This window comes from Ochotona curzoniae, unplaced genomic scaffold (genome assembly GCF_017591425.1).
Source record: "Ochotona curzoniae isolate NIBS_2020 unplaced genomic scaffold, NIBS_Ocur_1.0 scaffold_2453, whole genome shotgun sequence".
NCBI lineage: Eukaryota > Metazoa > Chordata > Mammalia > Lagomorpha > Ochotonidae > Ochotona > Ochotona curzoniae.
Genome location: NW_024467094.1, coordinates 12,216,375 through 12,244,097, shown reverse-complemented (window position 1 = coordinate 12,244,097; position 27,723 = coordinate 12,216,375). Strand labels below are relative to the sequence as shown.

The window sequence follows — 27,723 nt, the reverse complement described above, 5'->3', positions numbered from 1 at the left end:
GAGTTTGTTCTCAGCCATGTTCCCTTTGACCCATGAGGTAGAGACCTGGACTGGTTCCTCTCAAATGCACAGTCGTCGTATTGCAGCCTCACACTTCAGAGTTAGTGCGCCTTCTGTACCTGTGGGTTTGCACTCTGGAATTCATTGAACTGTAGATTTTTTAAAAAGAGAGAGAGAGATAACTTAGGAAATTGCACCTGACCTGGACACCTCTGCATCCCTGGCAGGAGAAGTGTGTGCCCCAGGGTTCTGTAGGAAGATAGAGGAAAGAGCAGTGAGAATGGGGGTGAAAAGGGTTAAGAGAGGTCATCTGCTTTGCTTTGGCTGGTGTTTTAAGCGTCCAGGGGTTTGATGTTGCTGGGATCCTTCTTCCACACAGACCCACACATCTGTCATAGTTAGAAGTTGTTTACGAAAGGAACAGAAATTCACTCAAGCTGGCATAAGTAGATTGGGTTAGACTCTTAAAGTTCGCCGTCAATCCCAGGGGCATGCAGACGCAGGAAATGGAGTGCAGCTGGGAGCCAGAGGGCCCTGCCAGTGGGACAGCACTGGAGGCACAGGTCCTGCGTGCCCTGCTTGGTAGGCTCCACTACTCCTCTCATTTGCTTCTCTGTTCTCTGATGACTGTCCCCTCCCTCCCCTTGGCAGCTGCATTTCTCTGTCCCTGGCCCAACAAGGTTGGTCGTACCTGTCATTTGCATGGGTTTTTGGTCCCTATCTCCCCCATCATCTGATCAGCACTTCTTTCTCTTACTTTCATCCCTGTCACACGTTACCAGGGATCATCCTATGTGGGAGGTTAAGGTTCAAGGGAACTGACCCTGGAGGCCAAGGGCTTGGAGAGAGGGGCTGCAGGGAGGTTGCCAGTTGTCCGGAGGGAAACAACCTTGCATCCTCCTGTAGCCTCTTTATAGCTTTCTGGTTGGTTCTGAAGCTCTGATTGTACTGAATGTATCTTTATATTGATTCTAAATTCCCAGGAGGGAGAATGATTGGTCTTAGATCAGTGTACCCACCTGCTTCTGTCGCTTGTGGTCTGTTGAGGTTGGAGGACAGCATGCCCTGAGGCTTTTTGCTGTAGGGATAGAGGTGAGGCTGGAACAGCTAGCTATCCAAACAGGAAGCAGATTGGATACCAGTCAGTCTCCTTTCTTCCTTGAGGGTGGAGAATTTTGTCTTAACATCTCTGGTCTCTGTACTGGTACCACCTGGCCCAAAATACTCAGTGGCTTTTGGATGCTCAGGAAATACCTAATGACGTACAGATGGCCAGGCACATGTGTGTTGTGGGCCTGGTGTTCCACTGAGCAGGGTCCTGTCTCCCCGACCTGCCGTGGCACATCCTCAGGCCCTGTTGTGCTTTGCCCCGTTTCTCCAGCATGTCCAGCCTCCATGGGTGTCCCTGCTGTTTTCCTCTTTCTTGTTCCCCTCTGAAGTCTCAAACTGAGAGGAGTGAAGCAGCGAGGCAGGTTGCCTGTGTTTTCTCCATATGAGACATTTGGAATCAATTGCCTGGTGGCCCCTCTGAGTTAGCTGTTTAGAAGTAAAGCAACATCTACTAATACCACATTGTGAAAGCGTCTTTCTGGCCAGAGTCTTAGACTTTTGTGTTTCAATGTAAATGCTCTTTGTCATTTCCTGCTTATGTTTTTTCTTCCTAATGGCAGGTATTAGCCTGACTTTTGCTACTATGTGTAAAAGTCTGCTGATGTAAAGAAACAGCAGTACCTTTGGAGATAAGAAAATCAGCACTCAGTCATCAGAAATAATTTGCTAGTGGCCAGCATGCTGTTGAGAGTGGCAGAGGCTTTTGTGTTATCCCAGTGGCTCATCTTGGAGCCTTCCTTTGCCCCGTGTTCCAAACAGCTTTGCCTAGCAGGGGGAGGGACATGAATGGAGGTTGCTTTGCAAGACCAGGGAAATGCTATCCTATGTCCTGTATTTACTCTTCTATTTATTTCTACAGTACATATGACTCTTTCTCCTGTGAATCACATGGACGCATAAATTCAAGGACATATGTTTGCGGATCTCACACATCTGTCTTAAATTTCATTTTTCCACCCTGTCTTTTGCTTTCCAAAGCATTTACCTCCCTCTCTTTCTCCCCACTGCTACTCTCTCTGCTGTGCTGAAGAACTCTTTCATGGCAGGAGCTGATGAAGAAAGGATGGCAGTGCAAGTTACAGGCTGTGTCTCTATAAAGGCACGTGGGGCAGGGGGGATCATAGTGTCTTAGCTTGCAGCATGAGTGCTCTTACTCCAGACACAGCTGAGCCGTGGCAGGATGGCTGATGGGATGTCACAGCTGTTGGAGGTGCCTGGCGTGCTGGCTTCCCCCACAAAGTGGTGGTGTTTCCTGTCTTGGATCATTCCAGTCCCATTATGGAGACTTTTTGTACCCCGCTCCCTTCTGCCTGGTCCGCTGATCTTTTTTTTCCCAGACTGGGAATTTCTCACATCATTGTGAATGTTTCCTCTCCTCTCCTCGTCATTTGGCCCAGGTTCAGTGGGGACTTCCTGAAACAGGAAAGTGGTAGCAAGGGGTTTATAACTGGGCACCCAGAAAGTTCTGCCAAGAAATAGTTCTTTCTGTACAACCAGGGCAGGAAAAGGAGGAAAAGGAAAGGAAAAAAAAAAAAAAAAGCAATGTCCTGATGAAATAACAATCAAGTAGGAAATTGGAAGGGGTGCTCTCCTGAGTGCTGATGGCTCTGCAGTGGGACAGGTCAGCATGGTGCTGAAATGACAGACGCAGCTGCCGCGCTCACCTACCACGCTTCCTGTCTTCCCGTGCTTACTTTCCTTTTGGAAAGTGGACGTGGAAAAGCTCACCCTACCGCCCTGTGATTTACAGCATTTGGGTTAGTGGACGTGATGCAATCACATTCCGGATCTACTGAAAGCTGCAGCAAATTGTGAGGCTGTGTGCCTGATTTCTTTTGGATGGCAGCTTATTGAGTAGCTGTTTAGGAACCGTAATGAACATGTGAAAATGCTGAGGCGGCTGCCGTGTTCTCAGGCTGCATCTGCAGAACTGAGCATGAGGAACCACTGGTGTACTCTCTGGGCCCGAGCCTCATCGTTGTCATCCATTAGCCAGTGCTGACCCATGGGGAAAATACTGCAGCCTGAGATTCACGCCCCAGAAGGGCCCCAGCCAGCGGGGAAGGGCTGAGGTGGTCTTCTTGGTCCCGGGCCCTGCAATGGTGACAGTGGGTTCTGAAAGGATAGAAGTCTTCCCTTGCTGTTGACTCCATGGCTTGTTCTCCAGATTCCCTTGTGTCCATCGTTTGTGAAATCCACCTTTCTTTTCTGTTGGAATTTGTCACTGTCTTGCCTGTTGCTCGAGCCGCTCTTGTGTACTACTGATAGGCCTGTGCTGACATGTCCATCCAACTCCAAGTTCAAAAATCACAGATGACAGTGGGCAACTGTAGCCAGGGTTGTAGCTTATCAGTCCACTTGGGGCAGAGGAGGCTGCAAGCCTGGGCTGGCCCTGACCCTCGAGGAAAGGCCAAGATAATCTTCTGGATGGATTTTTTAAATTTTAATTTTAAGAAACAAAATGAATGAGCTAGTGAACCTCACCAACATGGTTTTTGTGAAGTCTCTTCAGCAGCTTCAGCCAGCCGCCACCTCTGGTTAGCTCTGACTTGTGGCAAGACGGAGTTGATCAGAGTGAATTGGTGGCATCTACCAGGGTGGGGTGGGAGATGAAACTGTCTGGACAAGCATGTTTCTCCAGCAGACCCCTCTCCCCCCGAACTTAAAGCAGTAGTACCCTTCCTTCCCCCACCCCTCACTTTTCCTCTTTTATTTTTTCACCCCAACCTATGGGCCCTGTACAGACCTGGAGTGAAAGTTCTCAAAGACTCCTTTCCATATGTATTTGATGTTGTAGGTTATACTCGTGTATGGTGCATCTCTCAAAAGGAAGATCCCAGTGTTAAATGAAGAGGCACTAGGCAGTGACCACGGACAGGTTTGAAGTCCCCTTCCCCTACAGTACCCCCCTACCATTCACCCCTATCCCCATCCTGTCAGCAAGGCATCTGCTATGAGCTAAGCCACAGAAACCTTACCCACCACGAGGAGCTGTTTGCCTTTGGAGCCAGGTCCCCATCTGTCAGATTCCACACTCACTCTGGCTTCTTGTCCCCTTTCATAAGAAAACTCCCAGCAACTTTTTTAGATCTCCTGTTTTTAGAGCATCTGGCCCGTGTCTATTACCAACCCCCCCCCAACTGTTCCAAACCACTCTGCCCAGTCGAGGTTTTTGTAGCAGACGGGGCTTTAGGAAATCCCTTCTGTCAGCCTGCAAGAATTGCAGTGTGGGGAGCGGAGCAGCCTTCCCTCTGTCTGTGGTGTCGGCCAGAAACAGCCTGGCAGCCATATGCTGCTTTGTACGCCCACTAAACTGCTCATCTCCGGGCCGCAAATCATTAGGCCAGGAAGCTATAGGGCATCGTGAATGAACCTCCTTAATTGGTGTTACAGATGACATCAGGTTGCAAAGCAGCCACAGACTGACTACAGTTAACTCAGAAATACTTTGTGTTTGAGTGCTTTTGAAAAGGATGGAAGAAAACATTTGCATGTTTGTCTTTCTGTGTGTGGATATCATTTAAACAGTAAAAACAACAACAATTTGAGAGGCAGGAAAAGAGAGCAAGCCTCCATCTGCCTGTTCATTCCCTAAAAATGCCTTCTATGGCAGAGACTCAGCTTGGCCAAAAGCAGTAGCCAGGAATTCTATCTACATCAGGGACCTAATCATTTGAACCCTTACTACCAAGGTGTGCATTAGCAGGTAGCTGGAGTCAGCAGCAGAGCCAGGCATTGAACCCAGGTACTTTGATGTAGGATGCTGGTATCTTAGCCTCTGTGGGCCTTTTTTTTTTTTTACCATGTTTTTTTGTTTTTGTTTAAAAGGCAAATTTATGGAGAAGGAGAAACAAAGCAAGAAATCTAATCTTTCATCTACTAGTTTGCTCCCTAAATGGCTGCAATGGGCCAATTCAAAGCTGGGAGCCAGGAGCTTCCTCTGAATCTCCGACATGGACCTGATGACTTGAGCCATCCTCTGCTGCTTTCCCAGCCCCCATTTCCATCATTATCCTTCATCTTCACCACAGCATCTCCTGTGGCCTCCAGCACCAGACCCACAAAACCGCAGTGTGCTACGTGTCCCATCAGCCGGATCCCCCTTCCCCACCTCATGAAGCACTGCTTATGCATATTTCTTAACTTTTCTTGTCTGCCTGCATGGTCCCCAGGGCCCTGTGTGTCTCTGGGAGTTGTGGCTAGAACGAGTCACAATTTCTTGGCAGACTTCTGACACTCCCACATCTGGAGGAAGGGCGCACAGCCTGGAAGCTGGTCTGGAAGGAGTCTGTCATTTGGTGCTGAGGTCAGGGGGTTGCCCAGGAAGGACTCAGGATAGGTTTAACTGGAAAGACTTCAGTTTTTATCTAGTTTGTGCTTTCCCCTCTCCCCGAGCTGGTAAGTAGAGAGAACAGCCCCCCCCAAACCCCCCACCCCATGACACCTCCAGCTCGCCCTTTGGAAATCTGGAGTCAATCTGCGTAAGTAAAAATCCCTCATAAAATGTTCTATTTTTAGGGGCTGACATGGTAGCTCAGTGGGCTAATCTTCACTTGCATATAGGCACTGGTTCATGTCCCAGCTGCCCCACTTCCCATCCAGCTCCCTGATTATGTTCTGGGGAAACAGTAGAGGATGGCCCTGTACCTACATGGGTAGAAGCCCCTGGTTCCTGGCTTCAGATTGGCTCAGCTCTGGCTGTTGCAGCCATTAGAGCAGTGAGCCAGTGGGTGGAATATCTTTCTCTCTGTCCTTCCTTCTCTCTGTAAATCTACCTTTCCAATAAAAATAAATAAACTTTAAAAAAAGAAGAAAGATATTCTCTGTGTATTGGTGTGGGTTATTCTGAGTCCCAGTCCTATCGAAGGTGGGCAGCACCAGGGTGTCCTTACTGCCATACCTATGCAAAGCTCCTGCACCTAATATGAGCTTTCTGACACAAAGTCTGGAAGTAACATGTGAGAATTATTCTCCTGAGAGTGTCAATGGAGTGCTGGGGACATTATAAGCACCTTGTATGCATTCTGTATCCAGAAGGATCTGTAGGACCAGGTTGCACTTGAGAGGAGCAAAGTGTGGGACTGCCCAAGGGGACAGAGGCAGGGTTCATTCCACAGCTGTCTACCCCCAGAGCCAGTGTTTGGCTTCCTGCTTTGATGCAATGGAGGGCTTAGGCTGCCAGATGCAGCAGCAGCAGCAGCAGCAGCCAGACCACAGCTGCCAGCTGCCTTGTTGGAGGAAGGCTTAAGGGGCGGAGATTGTCTTATTCCAGCTGAGAAGCAGGTCCTTTGTCACAAAGCAGTCTGTGCATCTGGCAGCCCTTGGGAGGGACAAGTGAGGTGGTCACAGGCTTAGGGAAAGGACAGACATCTCTTAGATAAAGAGATAAGAGGAGGAAGTGCAGAGCCGGTCCTTTGCTTTTGTACCAGCAGTCAAGTGAGTTCTATTGTCAGAGTATGTTGCAAACAAAGCAAGGCTCTTCCCGAGCATCACAGGCTGCATTTATCAGTTAGGATTGTCTCTGGGTCCCTTCTTCCTCCCCCAGAATGGGAACCTGATGCTGACACCAGTGCTGGGGTTCAGAGCGTTGCAGAATACATCAGTTTTCTCACCTATGACGAAGTATTATTTTCTTGAGGCGTCATCATTCTCATTATTTCTAACATCTGCACTTACTGTGTGCCCAGCAGTATTCTAAGTTGTGCATGTGTTATCTGCTTAGTTCTCCCAGCAACAAGGTGTGAGGCTGTGTTGATGGAAACTGAGGCTGTGAGAGGGGATACACATGCCGTTGGTCACCCAGCTGACCTGTGCCAGAGGCAGAATTTGAACCCAGGCAGTCTGGCTCCAGAATCATGTGTGGGAGACTCAGAAGAAGATCCTGGCTCCTAGCTTAAGAGAGAGAGAGAATAAACTCCTAACCGTTGGTTTACTGTCTATATGCCCATAGTGCCTGGGGCTGGACTAGGCCAGAAGTGGAAAGCTAGAACATAAGTCCAGGTCTCCGACATGGGTGACAGGGAACTAACCGTGTACGCCATTGCCTGCTGCCTCCCAGGGTCTGCAGTGAAAGGAAGCTAGAATGGGAAGTGTGGCAGGAAACTCAAGCCCACTCAGATATGAGATGCCCATGTCCCACAAAACAGCTTCCAATTTTAGGCCAAACACCTTACCTCCAGGCCTTATTTTGAGCACTTAAAGGGAGGTGTCCACTGTTTATTCCAGTCCAGTGAGGTCCATTTTACAAATGGGGACACCAGGACTAGTTTGCCAAGTGGCTGGAGCAGACCCATGTCGCCGTGTTCAAGAGCCTGTGCTGTATGACAGTTGCCTTCCCATTGGAGGGTAGGACAAGAAGAAATTTTCCTCTCAAATTGTACAGAATGGGAATTAGTCAGGTTGTTTAGAAAGGCAAGGATGCTTTTTTTTTCCCAAAGATTTATTTTATTTTTTATTGGAGAGTCAGATCTACAAAGATTCTCTGCTGGTTTACTCCCCAAGTGGCTGCAATGGCTGGAGCTGAGCTAATCTGAAACCAGGAACCAGGAGATTCTTCTGGGTCTCCCATGCAGGTACAGGGACTCAAGGTTTTGGGCCATCCCGTATTGCTTTCCCAGACCACAAACAAGGAGCTGGATGGGAAGTAGAGCAGCCAGGACACAAACTGTTGCCTTTATGGGATCCCAGTGGTTTCAAGGTGAGGATTTACCCACTAGGCTATCACATGGGGCCCAAGGATGCTTTTAAGGCTCCATTTTTGAATGCTGCTCCCAGAAAGGACAGTGAGGAATGTGGTTAGGGTTTGACTAAAGCTTGCCTGAGACAGTTCTGGCTGACCTGGCCGAAGGGTTAGCTGATGAATCCAGCATCTGTGTTAGCGTTGCTTCCTCTCCTAGAACTGCAGCAGCTGCTGAGAAACAACAGCTTAGACCCCCTGGTCAAGGGCAAGGCCCTGTGTGAGCCTCAGGAGCTGGGACTTCTCAGAAACCTCCGTGGTGCATTTCCCCGCAGCAGCTGCCAGGACTCCCAAAGGAGCTTGACTTTCTCATTTACATTTTTAACTGTCTACCAGTTCCCAGTGCTGTCCCTTGTGGCATTCGCTTCATTGTTTGGTGGCTCACTATCCATGCATTTCTGGCCGGCATTCCTGGCATGATCCCTCCAATCACAACCCTGAAAACCAGAACCAGCCGTCAGACTGAGGAATGGAAACTTTCAAGTAACTGGATAGCCCGTTTGTCTCCTCCTTGATTTTTGCCAAGTGTAGCTGGTGCTGCCTGCTGCTTTCTTTTTTCTTGTCTCATTTCTGCTGTCTTGCTTCTTGGGACTTCAGTGGGACATGTTCTAGCAGAGTTATCCAGTTCTACCCAGTTATCCTGGGTAGCTGTGATCGAGCAGTTGAAGCAAGCATGGGATTTCAGAGTGGCCCAACAGCTGCAGCAGGGTCAGCCACAGTAGCCCTTCCAAAGTGCTTAAATCACATTAGCCCTTTCAGACCCCCTCACTGATGTCCATCAGAATGTCCTTCCATCCAGTCTCCAGATTCAAAGCTGTTGGAATGGCAGCTGCCCAGCTTGGCCCCCTCTCCCTCCCACACTCTTCTATGCTAGGCTGCAGCGTGTTTCATGCTTTGGTCATGTGACCCAGGATGGAGGGGGGCGGAGTAAAGAAGGAATTTCTGCAGAATCAGATGTGGTGCAGGAGTTCTCTTCATTTCAGAGAAAAGCAGAAGCCACAGATCTCATTAAAAAAATTCCAGATGCTCTCTTAAGATCTTGAGATCTAAAAACGAGGCTGAGAAGAGGAGCAGAGGGGAGGGGAGGCCAGCAAACCAGATCACACAGGCCCGAATCTGAGGGCTTGTGTGTTTTGTAGAAGGTTCTTGTGCTAGAGGTGCCACATGCTGCTGAACGGAAGCCCCCATTGGCTGTGTGGTTGCACCTCTAGTGCACGACGTACACAGCTGATTAAGTCACTGTAAATTAGCCAGCGAGGCGTGATGGCTCAACTGGCTAATTCTACACCTCCAGGCACTGGCATCCAGGTTGGCCGTTTGTATCTTGTTGCTCTGCTTCCAGCCAGCTCCCTGCTTATGGCCTGGGAAAGCAGTGGAGGATGGCTCAAGCCCTTAGGACCCTGCACCCGTGTGGGAGACCCTGAAGAAGTTCCTGGCTCCTGGCTTCAGGTTTGCTCAGCTCCAGCCATTGAGTCCATTTTGGTAGTGAAGTGATGGATGAAAGATCTTTTTCTCTCTGAATATTTACCTTTCTAATAAAAATAAATAAATCTTTAAAATAAATAGATATAAAGAAGGGTAGTTGGTACTCAGTCTGGATGGGTCTGATGTTCACATCGTAACGGCAGAAGGGTGAATTAGAGATCACCAGACCTGAATGAAAAACCAGGCATTTAATGGCAGTGAAAGGCGGGGCGGGGGGGGGGGTTAAAATCTATTTGAGAAGATGGAAAGCTCCCATCTGCTAGTTCAATCCCCAGATGCATAGAACAGCCTGGCTAGGAAGCAGAACTCAATTCAAGTCTCCCACAAGGATGGCAAGGACCCAGATACTTGAGTCATCACTGGCTGCCTCCAAGGGGTTGCCTTGGCAGGAGCATGAGTGGAGCTGAGCATCTGAATGTGGCAAGCAGGTGTCCCAATTGATGTCCTAGCCATTACTTGCCCCTCTCCCAACAGTGAGATTTTGTCACTCACTTTTGTTTATTCTTATTTTCTATGATGCAATCCTGTAGGTATAGGGCTTCCCCCTTCCCCTCCATATCTTCTCTTATTCCTTCTCCCCTCCCTGTTGTCTCCTGTATTTTACAATAATATAGTTTGACTCCAATTTTATGTTCTTTACATGTAACATGATGTTGTAGGTAGAAGCAATTGTCACACATTTTTCCTGATGTCATCCTCTTTAGGTTTTAGGCAAATCCTGACTTTAATGAAGGAAATTTTATTTAAAAATTTTTTTGTAATTTATTTTCATTGGAATGGCAGATATACAGAGAGAAGGAAATACAGAGGGAAAGATCTTCCACCTGGTGTTTCACTCCCCAAGTGGCTGCAATGGCCAGAACTGCACCAATCCGAAACCAGGAGCCAGGAGCCTCTTCCGGGTCTCCCATGCAGGTGCAGGGTCCCAAGGCTTTGGACATCCTCTGCTTTCCCAGGCCACAAGCAGGAAGCTGGATGGGAGGTAGAGCAGCTGGGACACGAACTGGTACCCATATGGGATCCTGGTGCATGTAAGGCGAGGACTGTAGCCACTAGGCTACCACACTGGACCCTATTTAAAAAAAAAGAAAGGAAGAGAAAGAGAGAGAGAGAAAGAAAAAGAAAGGAAGGAAGGAAGGAAGGAAGGAAGGAAGGAAGGAAGGAAGGAAGGAAGGAAGGAAGGAAGGAAGAAAGGAAGGAAGGAAAAAGTATTTATTTATGTGAAAGTCAGATCCAGCCAGAGAGGAAAGACAGAGTCTTCCATCTAGTGGTTCACTCCCTAGATGGTTATAATGGCCAGAGCCCAGGCTGAAGCTAGAACCTTTATCCAGATCCCCCTACATGAGTGTAGGGGTCCAAGCTCTTAGGTTACCTTCTGCTGCTTTCCCTGAACCATTAGTAGTGACCTGGATCAGGACTGGAGCAGCTTGGACACAAGACAGTGTCTTTCTGATGAAGCTGGTACAGACAACAGCTTTACTCAGGATGTCCCAGTGCTGGACCCTTGAAGACATTTTAATGACAGGAATAAAAAATGAGACAGTATTGGGCCTGGCGGCATGGCTTAATCCCATGGTTCTAATCCTGGCAGCTCCACTTCCCATCCAGCTCCCTGCTTGTGGCCTGGGAAAGCAGTCGAGGATGACCCAAAGCCTTGGGTCCCTGCACCCATGTGGGAGACCCGGAAGAGGCTCCTGGCTTCAGACCGGCATAGCATTGGCCGTTGCATTCACTTGAGGAGTGAATCATCGGACGGAAGACCTTCCTCTCTGTCTCTCCTCCTCTCTGTATATCTGACTTTGTAATAAAAAATAAATAAATCTTTAAAAAAAAATGAGACAGTATTGTAGCTTTCCCAGTTGAATCAAGGTCAAGACTGCCCTGAAATGAACTCTCAAGGCAAGGACGCCTTCATCTGTGTCGTCAGGCCTTCTGCGATCAGACAGGTCCCACTCCCAGGCTTCAAGGGATTCCTGAACTGTGTAAAACTACACACAGACTTTTTTGTGTATGTGCATTTTTCTCTGGTGAAAGGATCTGTAGCTTTTATCTTCAAAGGTGACCCAAAAATTGTTATAAAACCGCTGTTTTCAGAGGCCTTTTTGAAATTCTTCTGTGGACTTGAGATGTCACATTTATACTCACAAAGGCACAGGGGTGAAGCATTTCTTTAAACACGAGCTTGTCTCCTTTCCAGTCAGCGTAAGAGCATCCTCAAAGCAGGCCCCAATGACCTGTGTGACATAAGAGTTGTCTTTTGATCCAGGTGTGGAAATCGACGGGGTTGGAATAATCATGCCTGTGTCTTGCGCACTTTGTCATGGCTGGGGAGCCTTAATGTTGCAGCCTGAGAAAAATGGTTCCATACCCTTCCATATCGCTCGCTGATGAATGACACAATTCCTAAATACATCACTGTTGTATGGACCACATTAGGTCACAAGGGGTTACTTTATAAAAGGATTGACTTTTTGATGGCAGACTAGAGGCAACACGTTTCCCTTGTAAACCAGTGGACTTCTGCTTGGAAACAAAGATCTAATCATGAATGGAGGAAACAGGAGCCAAGAGCTGCTATCTTCCTGAGACCCCCACTCAGAGACAGAGAGAGGAGGGTCCTGAGGCAGCGGGGAGACGCTAGAGTCTAGTGTTATAATTTCTTACCTCTGCAAGGAAGATTCGAAAAGATACCTCTGTGGTGATTTGGGGCACAGCAGGGGTAGGTCTTAAAAATTCTTTGGCCTGGGCCCGGCGCGGTGGCGCAAGTGGTTAAAGGTCCTCGCCTTGCACCCCCGGGATCCCATATGGGCGCCGGTTCTAATCCCGGCAGCCCCGCTTCCCTTCCAGCTCCCTGCTTGTGGCCTGGGAAAGCAGTCGAGGACAGCCCAAAGCTTTGGGAACCTGCACCCGCGTGGGAGACCTGGAAGAGGCTCCTGGCTTCGGACCGGCATAGTATCGGCCCGTTGCGCTCACTTGGGGAGTGAATCATCGGACGGAAGATCTTCCTCTCTGTCTCTCCTCTCTGTATATCCGCCTTTCCAATGAAAAAATAATAAAAATAAATCTTTTAAAAAAAAAAAAAATTCTTTGGCCTGCAGGAGGGATCCAGAAGAAATTGGACTCTTCCTTCTTGTAGCAAGGAGGAGGGGTTTGCGTCTTTTGTAGGGCGTTTGAAGACTGGGCTGCCAAACCTCACCATCACTGCTTTAAGAAGAGCTGAGGAGCCAGAGCCAATCACGGGCCTGTGTTTCAGTGAGGCTGTGCTGCCTACTGTCAGGCCACTCCGCTGTACTTATGTTACATTGGCCAGGTTTACATGTAAGGCTCACAGAATACTGCACATTTTACTACACAAAGGGAGGGTCCTATTCCAGGATGTCATTCGCCTGTGGGAGCCTCAAGCCCCAGGAAAAATAAGATCCTATTGATGTTAGATTGGGCTGGACATCCATCTGGCCTTAGAAGGTAAGGGTATGGCTACTTATGAACAATACCACAACTTCGACGAATAAGCAGTCGTAAAGTAGCCAGGCATTCTTGATACAGTTTTGTATAACAGAATCGTAGAAGACTGTCTTAATTCATTAAATCCCAAGTTTTCAATTTTTGTAAATATTTCAGCAACATACTACGTACTTTGAAGTTAGCGAAAGTGGCATAATTATTGATCCATTTTAATGTTAGTAGTATCCTCTATGTAAGATGGTTGGGCATACGGTTAGCATAACAGAGTCTGGCAAGCCGAAGGCGCACGCTGCAGTGGAGAGTGAGGCTTGGCAGATACATCTGTCGTAGTCAGGTAGCAGATAAGAATGCTGCTCTTTCAGCCAACGTAGTTCTGCAAGAAAGGGAAGTAGGGCCCGGCGTGGTGGCGCAAGTGGTTAAAGGTCCTCACCTTGCACGCCCGGGATCCCATATTGGCGCTGGTTCTATCCCGGCAGCCCCGCTTCCCTTCCAGCTCCCTGCCTGTGGCCCGGGAAAGCAGTCGAGGACGGCCCAAGGCTTTGGGACCCTGCACCCGCGTGGGAGACCCGGAAGAGGCTCCTGGCTTCGGATTGGCTCAGCTCCAGCCGTTGCAGCTGCCTGGGGAGTGAACCAGCAGACGGAAGATCTTCCTCTCTGTCTCTCCTCTCTGTATATCTGCCTTTCCAATAAAAAAATAATAATAAAAATAAATCTTTAAAAAAGAAAGAAAGAAAAGGAAGTAAACGGCAGAGCTGTTGAAAAGAAAGTCGTCTTTGTTTGGAGATGGTACCGCTTTCTGCTGAGACCAGAAAACGACTTCGCAGGAAGAGTCTAGCACACAAGTCAGCCATTGTGCCAGCTCCCCTTTTGCTTTTGTGACCCGCTTACATTTTGCCCACTCACTTGATTCTTCGGCTTCCCCTTCTCTTCTGGAATATCTCAATCGGCAAATGTTGTAGGGCTTGTGAAACCTCCTTCTTCTGTCCTGACCTCATGGTGGCTTTTAAAGCACTGTCTGTCCCCATCCTTGCTCTCTCAGCCCCTTATCTGCTGGTTTGTTTCTGCTTTATTGTCTTCCCAGTGTGTTCTATTTATGCAGAAAGACTCAAATGTGACCCACTGTGGGTGTGTGTGCCGGACAGCACTGTATCCTGTTCCTCCCACTTCCATATCACTGTCCTCCACAGCCCATCAGTGTCCTATGTGACGATATTGGCCACATTCTGTGGTCAGCTCCTTGCCCTCATCTTATTCAGCTTCCCAGCAGCATCTCATGAGGTTGCCAGACTTCTCTGCTCCAAAAGATGGCCTTGCCCTGCCCTCTGTGGCCTCAGTCTCCTCTTTGCTCCCCTATTTCCTGGGTGCTGCTCCTTAGCTCCTGCACCCTTGGTCCCTGCTGTACCTTGGGGTCTCCCCTGTTGCCCTGTCCTCTCCTTGGATGATCTTATCCAGGCCTATGGCCTTGAACATCCTCTAGTTGTTGATGATCCCGGATTTAAACTCAGGCTTTGTCTTCACCGAAGTCTACGTCTGTGACCCCAGGAGCCTACTTGAAATCTTCACTTGGGGCATGTCTGCCAGCCTCTTCAAGGTAGGCCCAGTCTGTCCTGATTTTTTCACCCTTCAAATGACCTCTTCCATACTTTGTCTTGGATGGAGGGACTGTCCTAAACCGACTTGCTCAAGCCCTAAACTGAGTGTGTCTTTTACCCTCAATTGTCCTCAGGCACTCAACTGATTCTCTGACCGTATTGAGTCTACAGTAGAGCCTGTCCTGAGGTTGTTCCAATTCCACTCCAGCCCCCTGCACCTGGGAAAGCCACAGAAACTCACGTGGGAGATTCAGAGGAAGCTCTTGGCTTCAGCCCTGGCCCAGCCCTGGCTATTGAGGCCATTCAACCAGTGGATGGAAGATCTCTGTCCTGCCTCTCCCTCCCTTCCCTCTATCACTCTGCCTTCTGAATGAATAAATGCTTTTTAAGACCATGCCCTCATTCTGTTGCTATGCCCTAATGCCTCCGTCTGCTCACATGTCCTGCTCAGGCCTTCTGGCCTCTAAACATGGTCTCCTGTCTTTCGTTGTCCATCCTGTCATCTTTTCCTACAAGTGATCTTTTAAGCTATCAGTCAGGTCATACTACTCTCCTGATAGCCCTCAGTAGCTTCCTATTACTTTCAGAATAAAACCCTGTGTTTTTGCCACAGGCTGTGGGGCCTTAAAGATCCGGTCCATAGATGCCCTTTGACCTTTTCACAGCCCCCTTGCTATGCTGGTCGGCTCCACCCCCTGCAGCCTTTGCCAGCAGTCTCCCAGGCCGTCTTTCCTGATGGGTGGCGGGCGTGTGTGGCTTGCTCTGTTTTGCTTTAGGTCTTTGCTCCTATGACCTTTTTCCGCAGAGGCCCTCCCTCAGATCACGTGTACCCCCAACCATGTTTTGCTCTAAATTTGTTCTATTATTTCCTGTTTTGTCCAAGTATCTGGCATTGTTTTTCTGCTCACGTCCTTACTGGTGGTCTCTCTCCACTCATGCAGAAGCTCCCCAAGCGCTGTGACTTTGCTCTTTCTCGTCCCTCCGGTGCTGACATTAGGATTGGCACGTATGGAGCAATCCTGTGGCCATCGCTCTGTTGCGTGAAAGCCTGCTGGACTGGAGGGCTGCGGAATAGTGTCTGTAGCGTTGTGTCTCTTGAACATCAGCAAGGAAAGCTGAGTAGCAAGGGCAAGGCGGCTTTTCCCGTCCAAGCGGAAACGCTCGCGTCAGGGAAGGTGTTGATGACAGTGCTCATGAGCTCTCTCATTTGCCACTGGTGGAAGTGTCAGACGCCTAAGCTTTCCCAAGGGGTGACTCACGGGTGACTTTTACCCCAATCTTTTGTAGTTTTTCCAGTGAGTACTCTCCCCTCACATATATACCCCAAATTATTTTGTCAGCCAGAGGAGTGCAGTCATCTTAGTTTTCTCATTTCTTCTTTAAAACTTAACCTGGCTGCACCCTTGTACAATAAAATTACGAGGAGAATCCCAGCAATGGGATGGTCTGACACTATGGCTGGCACAGAATGTCGATTCTGGATCCCACATTGGTCCCTCTGCAGAGATGTGGGGCACTGAAGGCCATGTGCAGAGCAGCTCTCTCGGGGGGCCCTGTGAGTCTCCAGGAAACTAGGGCTGGGAGAGACAGGCTGTGCTGAGTCGTGTCCTACCTTCTTTGAGGTGGGGATCCCTGCCGATGCTCTAACTCTCATATTGGAAGTTCAGGCCTAGTGGGCAGACTCCCACTAGGCCTGCTCTCTTCCTGATTGGGATTGAATGAAAAGCATGGCAGGTCCAGCCCCATGGGCATTTCCCCTGCTGCAGCTAGCTGGCCTGTTGACACCTCCGTGTCCTCTTGTGTCAGTACCCAGGCACCCAGCTCTCCTTCCTCTGGACGCCAGGAAGGAGGAAGGCTCAGCTCGATGGCTTCACCTGTGGTCCAGTCTCTTATTGCCGTGTTTCCATCTGTTCTGGAGCCGTGTTGCTAAGACATCTCTTTAAATGAGTGGTATTGCTGTGTGGATTTGACAGTTAACTTCCAGCACAGCCAGGGAGCCACCGACTGTGTTTGCTCTGTACACTGGGCCATCAAAGGACCTTACACATACCGTCAGTCACAGGTCACCTAACAATGGGGATACGTCCCAGTTAGTTTTGTTGCTGTGTGAGTGTATCATACTGACTGGTTCATAAATGTAGCTGGTGTCCACTGCTAAACACCAAGGCTGTCCTCTGTCCCCCTGGAAGTAGCTATGGTTGATTTTCACTGATATGTCCTTGGGTGGCTCACAACTCTTTGGCTTCATGTCTCTGAGAGTCGTGACCTGGGATAGGGTGCTTAGCCAGTAAGCTGGAGGTTGTTGAGAGTGGTGCTGAGAGCTGAGGGTTTGGGCTGCTTTAGTATGCTGCTTCCGTGGGGTTTGACAGGCCCTGACCGACCATGGACATTGTGGTTCTCCCAGTGCAAGCCTTTGGTGGAACAGGCAGAAGGACAGATTTGAAGTCCTTGGTGTCCCATTGCAAAGCCCAACCTTTGTTTCCCCTCAGAGCAGGGTCACAAGGGAGCAGGTGACTGCCATAACCTGCTGGCAGCAGAGGCTCTAAGGAAAAGCCCCTTCCCTCTCAAAGTGCTGAGTGTGGCTTCATTGTGCTCATCCCATTTTCCCCTTATGCTTCCTAGAGAAGCAGAGAGGATGAGTCTCCAGGAGCCTGTGTCATGGCTAGAGCCTGGGGGAGACTTGGAGCCCCTTCGCTAGTGGGAACCACAGGGACCACAGATACCCGTGCAACTAGTGAACTTGTGCCTTCAGCCCAGCAGCCTCCTTTGATCAGCTTTCCTTGATCTGTACTTTGGCACTTTCCTGTTCATCAATCCCTGGAGGTTAACGAGAACCCTGCTTGAACTGAGTCTCTTTCTTTTGTTTTTCCTCTGGCAGCTAAAACTTTGGAACAAGTACCGAATTTCCAACATTCCATCACTAATATTCCTAGATGCCACCACCGGGAAGGTTGTGTGCAGGAATGGGCTGCTGGTGATCCGTGATGACCCCGAAGGTAAGCCCCTCTGCGTGTAAGCCCCTCTGCTTGTTTCCCCATTTCCCCCTGTGTACCCTGCTCCCACCCCTTCCTGCTGGAGAGGACGTTGATGAGATATATGCGAATGTGTGTTTGGCTAGAGAACACGGACTTGATGAAATTGCAATATTCTATAGATTGAGGCTAAGATCCTTAGAAGCAGTGGAATGCCCCTTTAGGGGCTTGGAGGGCCAGAGGAACTGGAACCCGGGTAACATTGTACTTTGAAGGCTGAAGGCGACTGCTGAGAAGCAACCAGAAACCAGATCCCGACTTCTACTATTTCAACAGCAGCTCTCAGGCAAAACAAACAAACAAAACCTTCAAAATACAAATTGAACATCTGTTATCCAAAATGCTTAGAAACAAGTGTTTCTGGTTTCAACGTTATTTTGTTTCTAGGAATATTTGCTTAGACATCAGCAGTTAAACATCATTAATCAGAAATGTGAAATTTCCAAAATATGAAACTTAAATATATATATATTTATTTGAGAGACATGTCACAAAGGCAGGTAGAGAGTGCTCCCGCTCCCATCTCCCCATTCACTCCCCAAATGCTTGCAGTGACCCAGGGCCAGGCAGGGGCCAGTGGCCATAGCTAGGGACCTCACGTCTTCCATGTGAGTCCTCGAACCAGCAGCACTGCTCCTTGGGATCCCCATTAGCAGAGGAGGCTGAACTGCAGATTGAACACAGGCCCTGCCATGGGGGTGCTGGCTGGATGCCCACCCTCCAAAGTTAAGGCATTTGGAGCATCCTGTAGGCTCCTCAGATCCTCGGAATAGGGGCGCTCAGCCTGTATCACCACAACAAAGTCTCACTCTGTGTGTGTCTTGGTTTTGAGGCTGCCTAAATCCTGCAGGCCTCCACCATATTGTCTTGCTGGCCAGGTCCCTGGGACGCTGCTCGGGGTCTGTACTTTGCTGCTTTCCCCTCAGCACTGGAAGAATGAGGGCTATCCCTCGCTTCCTGATCCACATAGAGAATTCAGTCCTGGCCACGGCTTGTCCAAAGTTTCATCTGCTTCAAGGAGCTGGAGCGTGATAGAACCAAGTCAGCATCCCTGTTGTTTCAGCACAGATACAACTCTGTAGTGATGTACGTGCCCAGGCCCGTCCTCAGAGCTTTTGGATTCTTAAGTTTCAGGGTAGGCATGACCACATGCTTTAACGGGGGGGAGGGGGACAAAATACCACATCTATGCTTCTCCCTCCCATCCCTCAAAGAATTTCGAGAAAGTGGGCCCTGTTCTGATGAGCCAGGAGCATTACTTTACTCTTCCTGCTTGGAGCTTACATGTGGTCAGGATGTTGGCCATGTGCGTGGGTTGGTGTGTTTCTAACCTTTCTTTTTTTCTACTTGAACTCTCCCTTGGTTCCTTGAGCCCCATCTCAGACCAATGGAATCAGAATTTCTGATGTGTAAGGTCTGGGAGTATCAAATTTGTAAATTCCCCAGTTGATTCTAGAACACAGTCAAAATTAAGAACTACTTAGAGGCAGGGTAGGGTTGGAGTTATATCAACTCATGGTCAGTATTGTTGACAGGGATCTTCCCGAGTCCAGCCCTGCCATTGGACTTACCAGGGAAGTCTGTGATGTTTGGTTCTGATCATACCTCCTCAGCTGTGCTGCCATACCCCATGATGTAGGTAGGATATGCCCCCAGGAGACAGACCTGGTGAACATCAAGGTTTGGGAGCTTTGTCATAAGAGGAGGTAGGGCTCTGTCAGGCAGCAGCTCTACTCTCCTTCCTGCGTTACCTACAGGTCCTGCAGATGTGCTGACATAAACACGGTGTTTGGTGATAAAGCTGTCTTGCCTGCAGCTCTGAGGCCTCCTGGGTCTGTGGCCCGTAATGAAGTCTTCACTTTCTCACCATCTGTCTCCTATTTCAGGTCTGGAATTCCCTTGGGGACCCAAGCCTTTCAGGGAAGTCATTGCAGGGCCATTGCTTAGAAATAACGGGCAGTCCCTGGACAGCAGCAGCCTGGAGGGGTCCCACGTGGGCGTCTATTTCTCCGCGCACTGGGTGAGTGTTGGCCCCCTCCACCATAGTCCAGATGAAGAGCTCAGTGATGTCAGGACGTCACTTTCCTTCCTGCCTTCCGTGTCTTACTCTTGGAGGTGGAGGATCAGGGATTATTGGCAAAGAGATGGACACATTTTTCATTTGCTCACTTAATTGTTCTGAAGAGCTGAGAAAGAAAGCCAGGTCTGGGAAGCCAGCCGCTGCTGTGGGTTCGGGAGGTGTGACTGTTCAAGCAGGAATGTCTTGCTCTACTTGCTGACTGTGCCTCATAGGAGCTTGTGCAATCAGCACTTATTGTGACTGATAATAGCCCAAGAAAAAGAGTTCTTGTGACTGATTTAAAAGGCTGTTCCTCCTCACCTATCTGGCTCAGCCTTCTCAGGCATTCTTGGGAGTTGTTTTAAGTGCTGCTGCCTGCCAACTCCCTTGTGGGCTGGGGAAGAGCCTGTGCTGAGTGCTAGCCATCAGGAGAAGCAAGGCTATTTCCAGGGTTTTGCTGTCTGCATCCTCCCTGGGTCCAGCTTACGAGACTGCTGAGGAGAGCAGCTGGGGGATGGAGAAAGTGTGTCCCACAGCAGGGTCCTGGCATTGTCTTTCAGTGTCCACCCTGCCGGAGTCTCACACGGGTCCTGGTGGAATCCTACCGGAAGATCAAGGAAGCAGGCCAGAAGTTTGAGATCATCTTTGTCAGTGCGGACAGGTAACAATGCATGGACATGGCTTCCTCCTTGCATGTCGGTGGTTAATGGCTGTGCCTCCTGCCTTCCTTCCTGCCTTCCGTGTCTTACTCTTGGAGGTGGAGGATCAGGGATTATTGCCAAAGAGATGGACACATTTTTCATTTGCTCGCTTAATTGTTCTGAAGAGCTGAGAAAGAAAGCCAGGTCTGGGTTGTTGGACATGAGGACTTGATTTCTGAGGAGAGGGTGGTGAAAGGACACAGGGTGGAAAAGAGCTGAAGTCGTACTTCAGCTTGGACAACAGTGCCATCTGTCATTCTCTTACTTTTGCCCTTGCACTTGTTTGGGGCCTATTTGAGTGCATGTGAACAGGAAGCACCAACACGAGCAGGGTAGACACACTCTCTGGAGCGAGTTAGGTCCTCTCAGCCTCAGCTTCCCTTACTTCTCGTCCCATACCTGGCATTCCTCATCAGTGAGCCTCCTTCATCTCAGAACTCTGACCCCAGTTCAAAGTCACCAGATCCCTGCCCTACTCAGTTCCCGGCCCATGCTTTGCCCCACTGCACCATAGCACTGTCTCAAAGCATGTGAGTGGACAAGGTTGATCACTGTTGTTTTGTTCATTTGTTTTAAACCTTAAGCAATCTGTGGAAATACAGCTTGCATACAATGATGTGTCTGCTTTTAGGTTCCCTGAGCTTTGGTTTACATGGATGCCGTTGTAGTCATCATGGCCGTGGTTCAGCTGTAGGCCATTTTGATCGCTCAGAAAATGTTGCTCTGTGCACCTTCTTGATCAGCTCCACTTTGATCCACTTTGAACCCCTGTTGTGCTTGCTGTCATTCAATTAGTTGTTGATTTCCCAAAGTTATTTATTCATGGAATCAGAGATGTCTGCTTGGTTTAACCATGTCCCTGTCCCATGCACAGAATAGAAGTGTCACAGAAATCATAGTGGCTTTGCGTACCTAAGCTCCTTAGAAAAATCACATCTGCACAATAATAAGTGTATATACACCAAATGCCAGGGCACTTAGCTACGTGAAACAAATAGTAATGGATTTAAAGGGAGATAGACTCCAGTACAATAATAGTGGAGGACCTTAACACCCTATTAACCTCAACGGATAGATTGATGAGACAGAAACTCGGCAAGAAAACAACGGAGTTCACCCAGACAATAGAACAAATAATCTTAATTGATATTGAGAGAATCTTTCATCTTGCACACACAGAATACACCTTTTTCTTTTCATCAATACATGAAACTTTCTCCAGGATTGATCACACATTATAGGCCACAAAAACAAGCTTCAGGAAAAAAAAATCACCATGAATTTTCTCACTCCATTCTAAAATGAAACTAGAGACCAACAAGTCCAAATACCCCCTCAGATATGCAAGTACATGGGGACTGAACAACATGTTGCTGCCCTCATGCAATATGTAAGATAAATAGATATATAAGCAAACAAGTATATACATATATTCTCATGGGTAAACTGTAAATGGAGAATAGCATGCTGAGAATTGAAGATGAATTGCAGTATGCAACTCTACTCCCGAATAAAAGGAGGACTCCGAATGAAACTGTTAAATATACCTTGACAATAGGATACTAGAATTTTTACCATTGTCTGTACCTACAAAACTATAATACACTTAAGTAGCAGAATGTTGGACTTGTGACTGTTGATGTTGGGGAAAACAGTTGGGGCAGGAATGGGGCGGGGGTGGAGGGAGGAATCCCTGTGCCTGTGGAACCATATCATAAAACATTAAAATTAAAAACATACATGTATGCAAACAAAAATCAAATTTGTTTGTATTGAGAGACAAAAAGATAGGCATGGATATATTCAGTAAGGTATAGTGGGAGTGAGCGCTGAAACAGCCTGACTTTTTTTCTTTTGTTTATTTATTTATTTGAAAGAAAAAGATCTTCCATTTGCTAGTTTGTTCTCCAGCTGGCTGCAACAACCAGATCTGGGCCAGGAGCCAGGAATTCCATCCAGGTCTCCCACATGGGTGACAAGGACCCATGTACTTGCTCTATCTTTCATTGCCTTCCCAGATGCATTAGTAGATACTGTATCAGAAACAGATCAGCCAGGACTCAAACCAGGATTCTGCCAACATCTCAGATGGCAGGATAACCTGTGGCACCACAGTGCCAGATCTGCCTTCTATATGAACATCAGAATGGGTGGAGTAACATACTTCTGTAGCCTCCAGGAGTGTGCAGATTGGAAACCCAGTCACTAAGGGCTGACACGGTGGCCTAGCACGTCCCATTGCTGCCTGCAATTCTGCAATTCCTGCATCTCCTGTGGGTGCTGGTTTCAGCTCTGGCTGCTCTTCTTCCACTTGAGCTCCTTGCTAATGGCTTGGGAAAAACAGTGGAAGATAGTTTGGATCCTTGGGCCTCTGCACTCAAATAGGAGACTCAGATGAAGCTCCTGCAACTCCTGGCTTTCAGCTGGCCCAGCCCTGCCTGTTGTAGCTATCTGGGGAGAAAACCAGTGAATGAAAGATTCATTCTATGTGTGTGTGTCCCACTCCATCTCTGACTTTCAAATAAATTTCAAAGGAAATAACAAGGCCTTTTGCATGGAGTACAAGATGCGGACCAGTGGTGGTACCTTTGGACTAACAGACCCTTGTTCTGCCTATGTGTCTCTGTAGGTCAGAGGAGTCCTTTAAGCAGTACTTCAATGAGATGCCCTGGCTTGCCGTCCCCTACACTGACGAGGCCCGGCGGTCACGCCTCAACCGGCTGTATGGCATCCAAGGTAGGCAGGCCTTCCAGGCCCAGCTGCTTAGGGCTCACTGGATGAAGGCCTACTCCATTTAAAGGAAAAAGGATGTCTTTATTTCCAGGAGTGTTCACATTCCTCATCGTCTTAAAATTACTCAGGGTGAATTTTATGGTATATAAATTATCACTCATTACAGTGAACTTTTAGAAAGCAATAAGAAATATACTTATCCTGGTGAGATAGGGATGTTTCACCCCTGGTACAGTGAATTCTAATGTGGTTGGACCAGAGTGCACCTTCCCGAGGGACTTGGCCAGAAGCCTGTCCTCCAGGTTTTTCCTGTGAGACAGACCTGAGAGTGAGCTTTGGTTCTGTTCCTGGGAGTCCTGGAACCTCAGTTTTCTTATCTGTAAAAATGGAGATGATCAATCTCTATCTTTTTTTTTTTTTTTTATTAGAAAGGCAGATATACAGAGAGGAGAGACAGAGAGGAAGATCTTCCATCCGATGATTCACTCCCCAAGTGAGCGCAACGGCTGATGCTATGCTTATCCGAAGCCAGGAGCCTCTTCGGGGTCTCCCACGCGGGTGCAGGGTCCCAAAGCTTTGGGCCGTCCTCGACTGCTTTCCCAGGCCACAGGCAGGGAGCTGGAAGGGAAGCGGGGCTGCTGGGATTAGAACCGGCACCCATATGGGATCCCGGTGCGTGCAAGGCGAGGACCTTAATCACTGCACCACTGCGCCGGGCCTTCAATCTCTTTCTTTATTTTTTTTTTTATAAAGCTCTTTTTTGTTTTTAAAGATTTATTTATTTTTGTTTTATTTGAAAGGCAGATATACAGAGCAGAGAAGAGACAGAAAAGAAGGTCTTCATCCGATGGTTCACTCCCCAAGCAGCCACAACGGCTGGAGCTGAGCCAATCCAAAGCCAGGAGCCTCTTCTGGGTCTCCCGTGCGGGTGCAGGGTCCCAAAGCTTTGGGCTGTCCTTGACTGCTTTCCCTGGCCACAAGCAGGGAGCTGGATGGGAAGCAGGGCTGTTGGGATTAGAACCAGCGCCCATATGGGATCCCGGTGCGATCAAGGCAAGGACTTTAACCACTTTGCTATCGCGCTAGGGCCGATCAGTCTCTGTCTTGAGGAGTTGCTGGGGTGAGGGTGCATTCTGTATGAATAGGTAACACTTGAGGTGCTTCTTTGGATCCCCCAAGTTTGACTTGAGGGCTGAGTGGGTGGCACTTTTCAGATGAGACAATTTCCTGAGAATCTCAAGAATTAGGATTTGCAGTGCTCCTTGTCTTAGAATGGGGCAGGAGAGTGAAGGGGAAAAGTCAAGGTTTACCCACAAATTCCACAGCCTAGGGCTGATATTGTAGCATAGCCCATGGAGTCGCCACCTGTGATATACTGTATGGGGGCTGGTTGTTGAAACCCTAGGAAGTGTTCCAGCAGATGGAGGAAATCTCTCCTTTTCTCCCTCTCTCTTCCTCTCTCTTTTCTCCTCTCTAAGTCTTTTAAAATAAATAAATCTTTTTTTCTAGAAACCCATAGCCTGTTAGGAAGCTCCTTAAGCTCTTTACCAGTTAGAGTAAGCCTGTGGCTTTGGAGCAGAAGTTTCAAACATCAGTGTTTGATTTGAAGTCAGGGGCGTTGCCTGGAGACCTGTGGAAATGCAGATTTGGAGTCAGTGGGGCAAGGGAGCCTGCCTTTCTGGCCAGCTCCCAGGCGAGGCCCATGCTGCTGGCTCAGGGACCATGCTTGGAGTATTCATAGGCTGGATCTGCTAACACTTTGAGAATTCTGGAGCCTCATGGCTCGGGTTAATAACAAGGTTGAAAGCAGTCCCCTTCCTCAAAAATTGAGTGGTGTGACAGTTTATTGGACCAGAAGGAAAGGCATCAAAGCGGTGACATAAAGGAGATGCCAGGGGCCATGGGTGGGTGCCGTGGGATAAGAGCTGCCTTTTTTTAAGATAAGCATCATCATGGCGCTGGGCCAGCAGTGTGTGACAGAGCATTGAACAGGGGCTAAGTTAGAGTCCAGTCCCTTCATTCCTGTGTGCATTCAATCCTGATTTCTTAACAAGAACTGACTGGATGCCTTTGCATTCCTCCGGCCATCAGAGGCATAATCTTGAGTAAATATAGATAAAATTCCTGCCTTTGTGTGCAGCTGAAAGTTCTAGAGGTGAGACTGGTCCCAGTCAGTGGATCACTCCACAGATGGAGTTGTGGCTCTGATTGCTCCGAAGGAGAGTCCCAGTGCTGGGACCATAGTGGGGGATTTGGCTGAGAATCAGAGGAGGAGATCAGAGGAGGCTGAGAACACTAGGAACATCATGCACACCGGGCCTCGGCGATGAGCACTCCTGGAGGAAGAACCCGGGCTGGTCTTGATGTGCAGAAAGGCTATCTCCAGCCCCATAGGGAGTAACAGGGAGAGGCAGGCGTAGGGGAGTGAGGGTCCCAGAGCATTGGCTCCATTCCTCATCAACTTTGCAGAAAAGTGAGGGAATGTGCTGTGTCTTGACCTGGCAGACTCAGGTCCTTACCCAAGCAGTGAGAGTATTACCTTGGAGAGATGGGACCGGCACAGTGTAACTTGTTCTGTAGATAAGCAATTTTCCTCGGCCCCTGCAGCCACCACCACTGGGCTCTTCCTTAGCATCGGTTTCTGGCTTAGGACTGGAGACCCATGGGCAGGGGAGGCTGCAAGTGAGGTGCACTGGATGGCTAAGGGGGACTCAGGTCTCTGCTGAGTGTCACCAGGTATGGCTGTCCGCATACAGCTGCACTTTGCCCTTCTCATTGCAGTGGATTTTTCACCCTATGCTCTTCTGTACACCTTGAAGCTGCCTGGATTTGTTTTGATTTCTGCTCCCCTTGGGTACCCTTGGATGTCTGATGTGTATATTCCTCTGAACAACCCCGTTCATGATGCTCTGGCATCCCTCATGTCCCCTGCCGGTTTGTATGTGTAATTGTGCACCAAACCTGACTCTGGAGTGTGGCTTGGCCTTCCAGTCCATTCCCACAGTGTTGAGGAAGGATTTTAGAGGTTTAGGCTAGGATGACTGCCACTTGTCCTGCCCCCACCAGGCCAGCCCTCCTGGCCCAGGATGCTGCTTCTTACTCCTTTCCATACTCACTGGCACCTCCCCCTTGTGTAACCCATCTCTACCTCAACCAGATCCCAGCCTACAGATCTGTGGCCTTGGTCAAATTAATTAAATTCCTGTTTTCTCAAAAAGATTAAGAAGTTTCAGTGGGGATGGTCACAGAGTAGGCAGCTTAGTGAATATTTGTTGACAGAAAAATAAAAACAAAAATTTGATTCTACTACCTAAAAAAAATTATGTATCAAAGAGCCTAAACAAAGGCAACCAGCAATATTAATAACATGTATGGCAAGGAATCCACATCATCTATGGAAAAAGCTCTATCCAAATATTGGCTTAAAGGGAGAGTGAGGTGATGTAGCAGAAAATACATACAAAGTACTAAGCAGGCAACTTAAAATACACACTGGCAGTGTGGTTGTGAGAAAACACTCAGCATAATTTCATAACTTACGAATGAAAACACAGAATCACATTTGCAAAGCACTCCTCCACCTCCCTTGCCAAAAAAAAAAAAAAAAAAAAAAAAGGCACAATCCCGCATGTAGGGGTGAGAGCAGCCTGCTGGTGGGAGTGTGAAGCAGCAGCCCCAAATGTCTATACAACCGTGGATTTAGGACTCCCACATGCAGGAATTCGTTCTCAGGAAATTACTGTACAGCAACCATCAAATGCTGAGCCTCTGGTGACACGCAGTGGGCTTTTGCTGACGTGTGTGTGTGTGTGTGTGTGTGTGTGTGATTTGAATTTCATTGTGGGCCATGATTCTTTCTTTGCCTTACACAACACAATCCCGCCTATGTGACCACTGTTAGCAGTTTTACAAAACTTACAATTTCTGTGCATGACCTTGAACCCCAGCTTCATTTTCTTCCTTATTTTCCCCTCAGGGCAATATTTTCATCTGTTTTTATTGGATTGGATCATACATTTTTAAAGACTCCTCACGTCCTTTCTGGGAAAAATAGGTGGACTACATTGACCTGCGTAGGCGTTCCAGCTCACCACTTAAGACCCCTGCAGCCAAGGGACATCAGTAGGAGCCCCCTCCACCCCCATCCACCGGGCTGTCCTCGACTGGATGAGATGTTTACTCAGGGAAGATGAGGAGCAGAGTGCAGAGAGCCAAAAGCTGCTGGTGGAACAGATGTCCCTTAGCAAAAGAACTGATGTGTAGCCCAGAGGGGGAGGTGGGGCTGAGCCCCCCTCCTCAGGGGCCTCTCCCCTGACAGACACTGTCTTTCCAACACCACAGTGGAGGGGGCCCATTGTTTTTCTCTCTGACAGAGGATGTGTAGTGAGCTATGTGATGGTGGGTGGTCTGTGCTAAGGCCACAACACAAGTTCCCCTGAAACAAATCAGTTGCCTGTGGGTGACCTTTTAATACATGGGCAGTTCTGGGGCATAGCCTGTACCCTGCCGTGCTCCGTGAGCTGCTCCTGAGGGCCCTTGTTGGGCGGGCACCATGCACAGCGTTCTTCAGGGAGGATCCTGGAGCCCTGAGCAGCACTGCAGAGATTGTAGGAACAGCCTTAAGTCGATAGGGTCATATCTGCCTTCAGCAGGTAAGGGAGTGTCCTTTTTGCTTTGGCAGGAGTGAGCATCTAGGTTTGGCAAGTGTAGGGGGCCTGGTGGTAGGGGGTGACCCTGATGGTAAAAGAGGCAGGTGACAACAAATATGGGAGGAAGACCAGGCCTGTATCTAGTACAGCTGTCCCTGCTG

The 27,723-nt window shown here is 48.6% G+C and overlaps 1 protein-coding gene across 1 annotated transcript in view; it reads left to right on the top strand.

The window, feature by feature from the left end:
• NXN (nucleoredoxin) overlaps positions 1-27,723 on the top strand; it is a 149,881-nt gene that overhangs the window by 106,948 nt on the left and 15,210 nt on the right. Inside the window, exons 2-5 of the mRNA XM_041001262.1 lie at positions 17,267-17,384; positions 19,307-19,440; positions 20,040-20,140; positions 22,810-22,916. Of these exons, the coding sequence (XP_040857196.1) occupies positions 17,267-17,384; positions 19,307-19,440; positions 20,040-20,140; positions 22,810-22,916 (460 nt within the window). The remainder of the gene's footprint in view (positions 1-17,266; positions 17,385-19,306; positions 19,441-20,039; positions 20,141-22,809; positions 22,917-27,723) is intronic.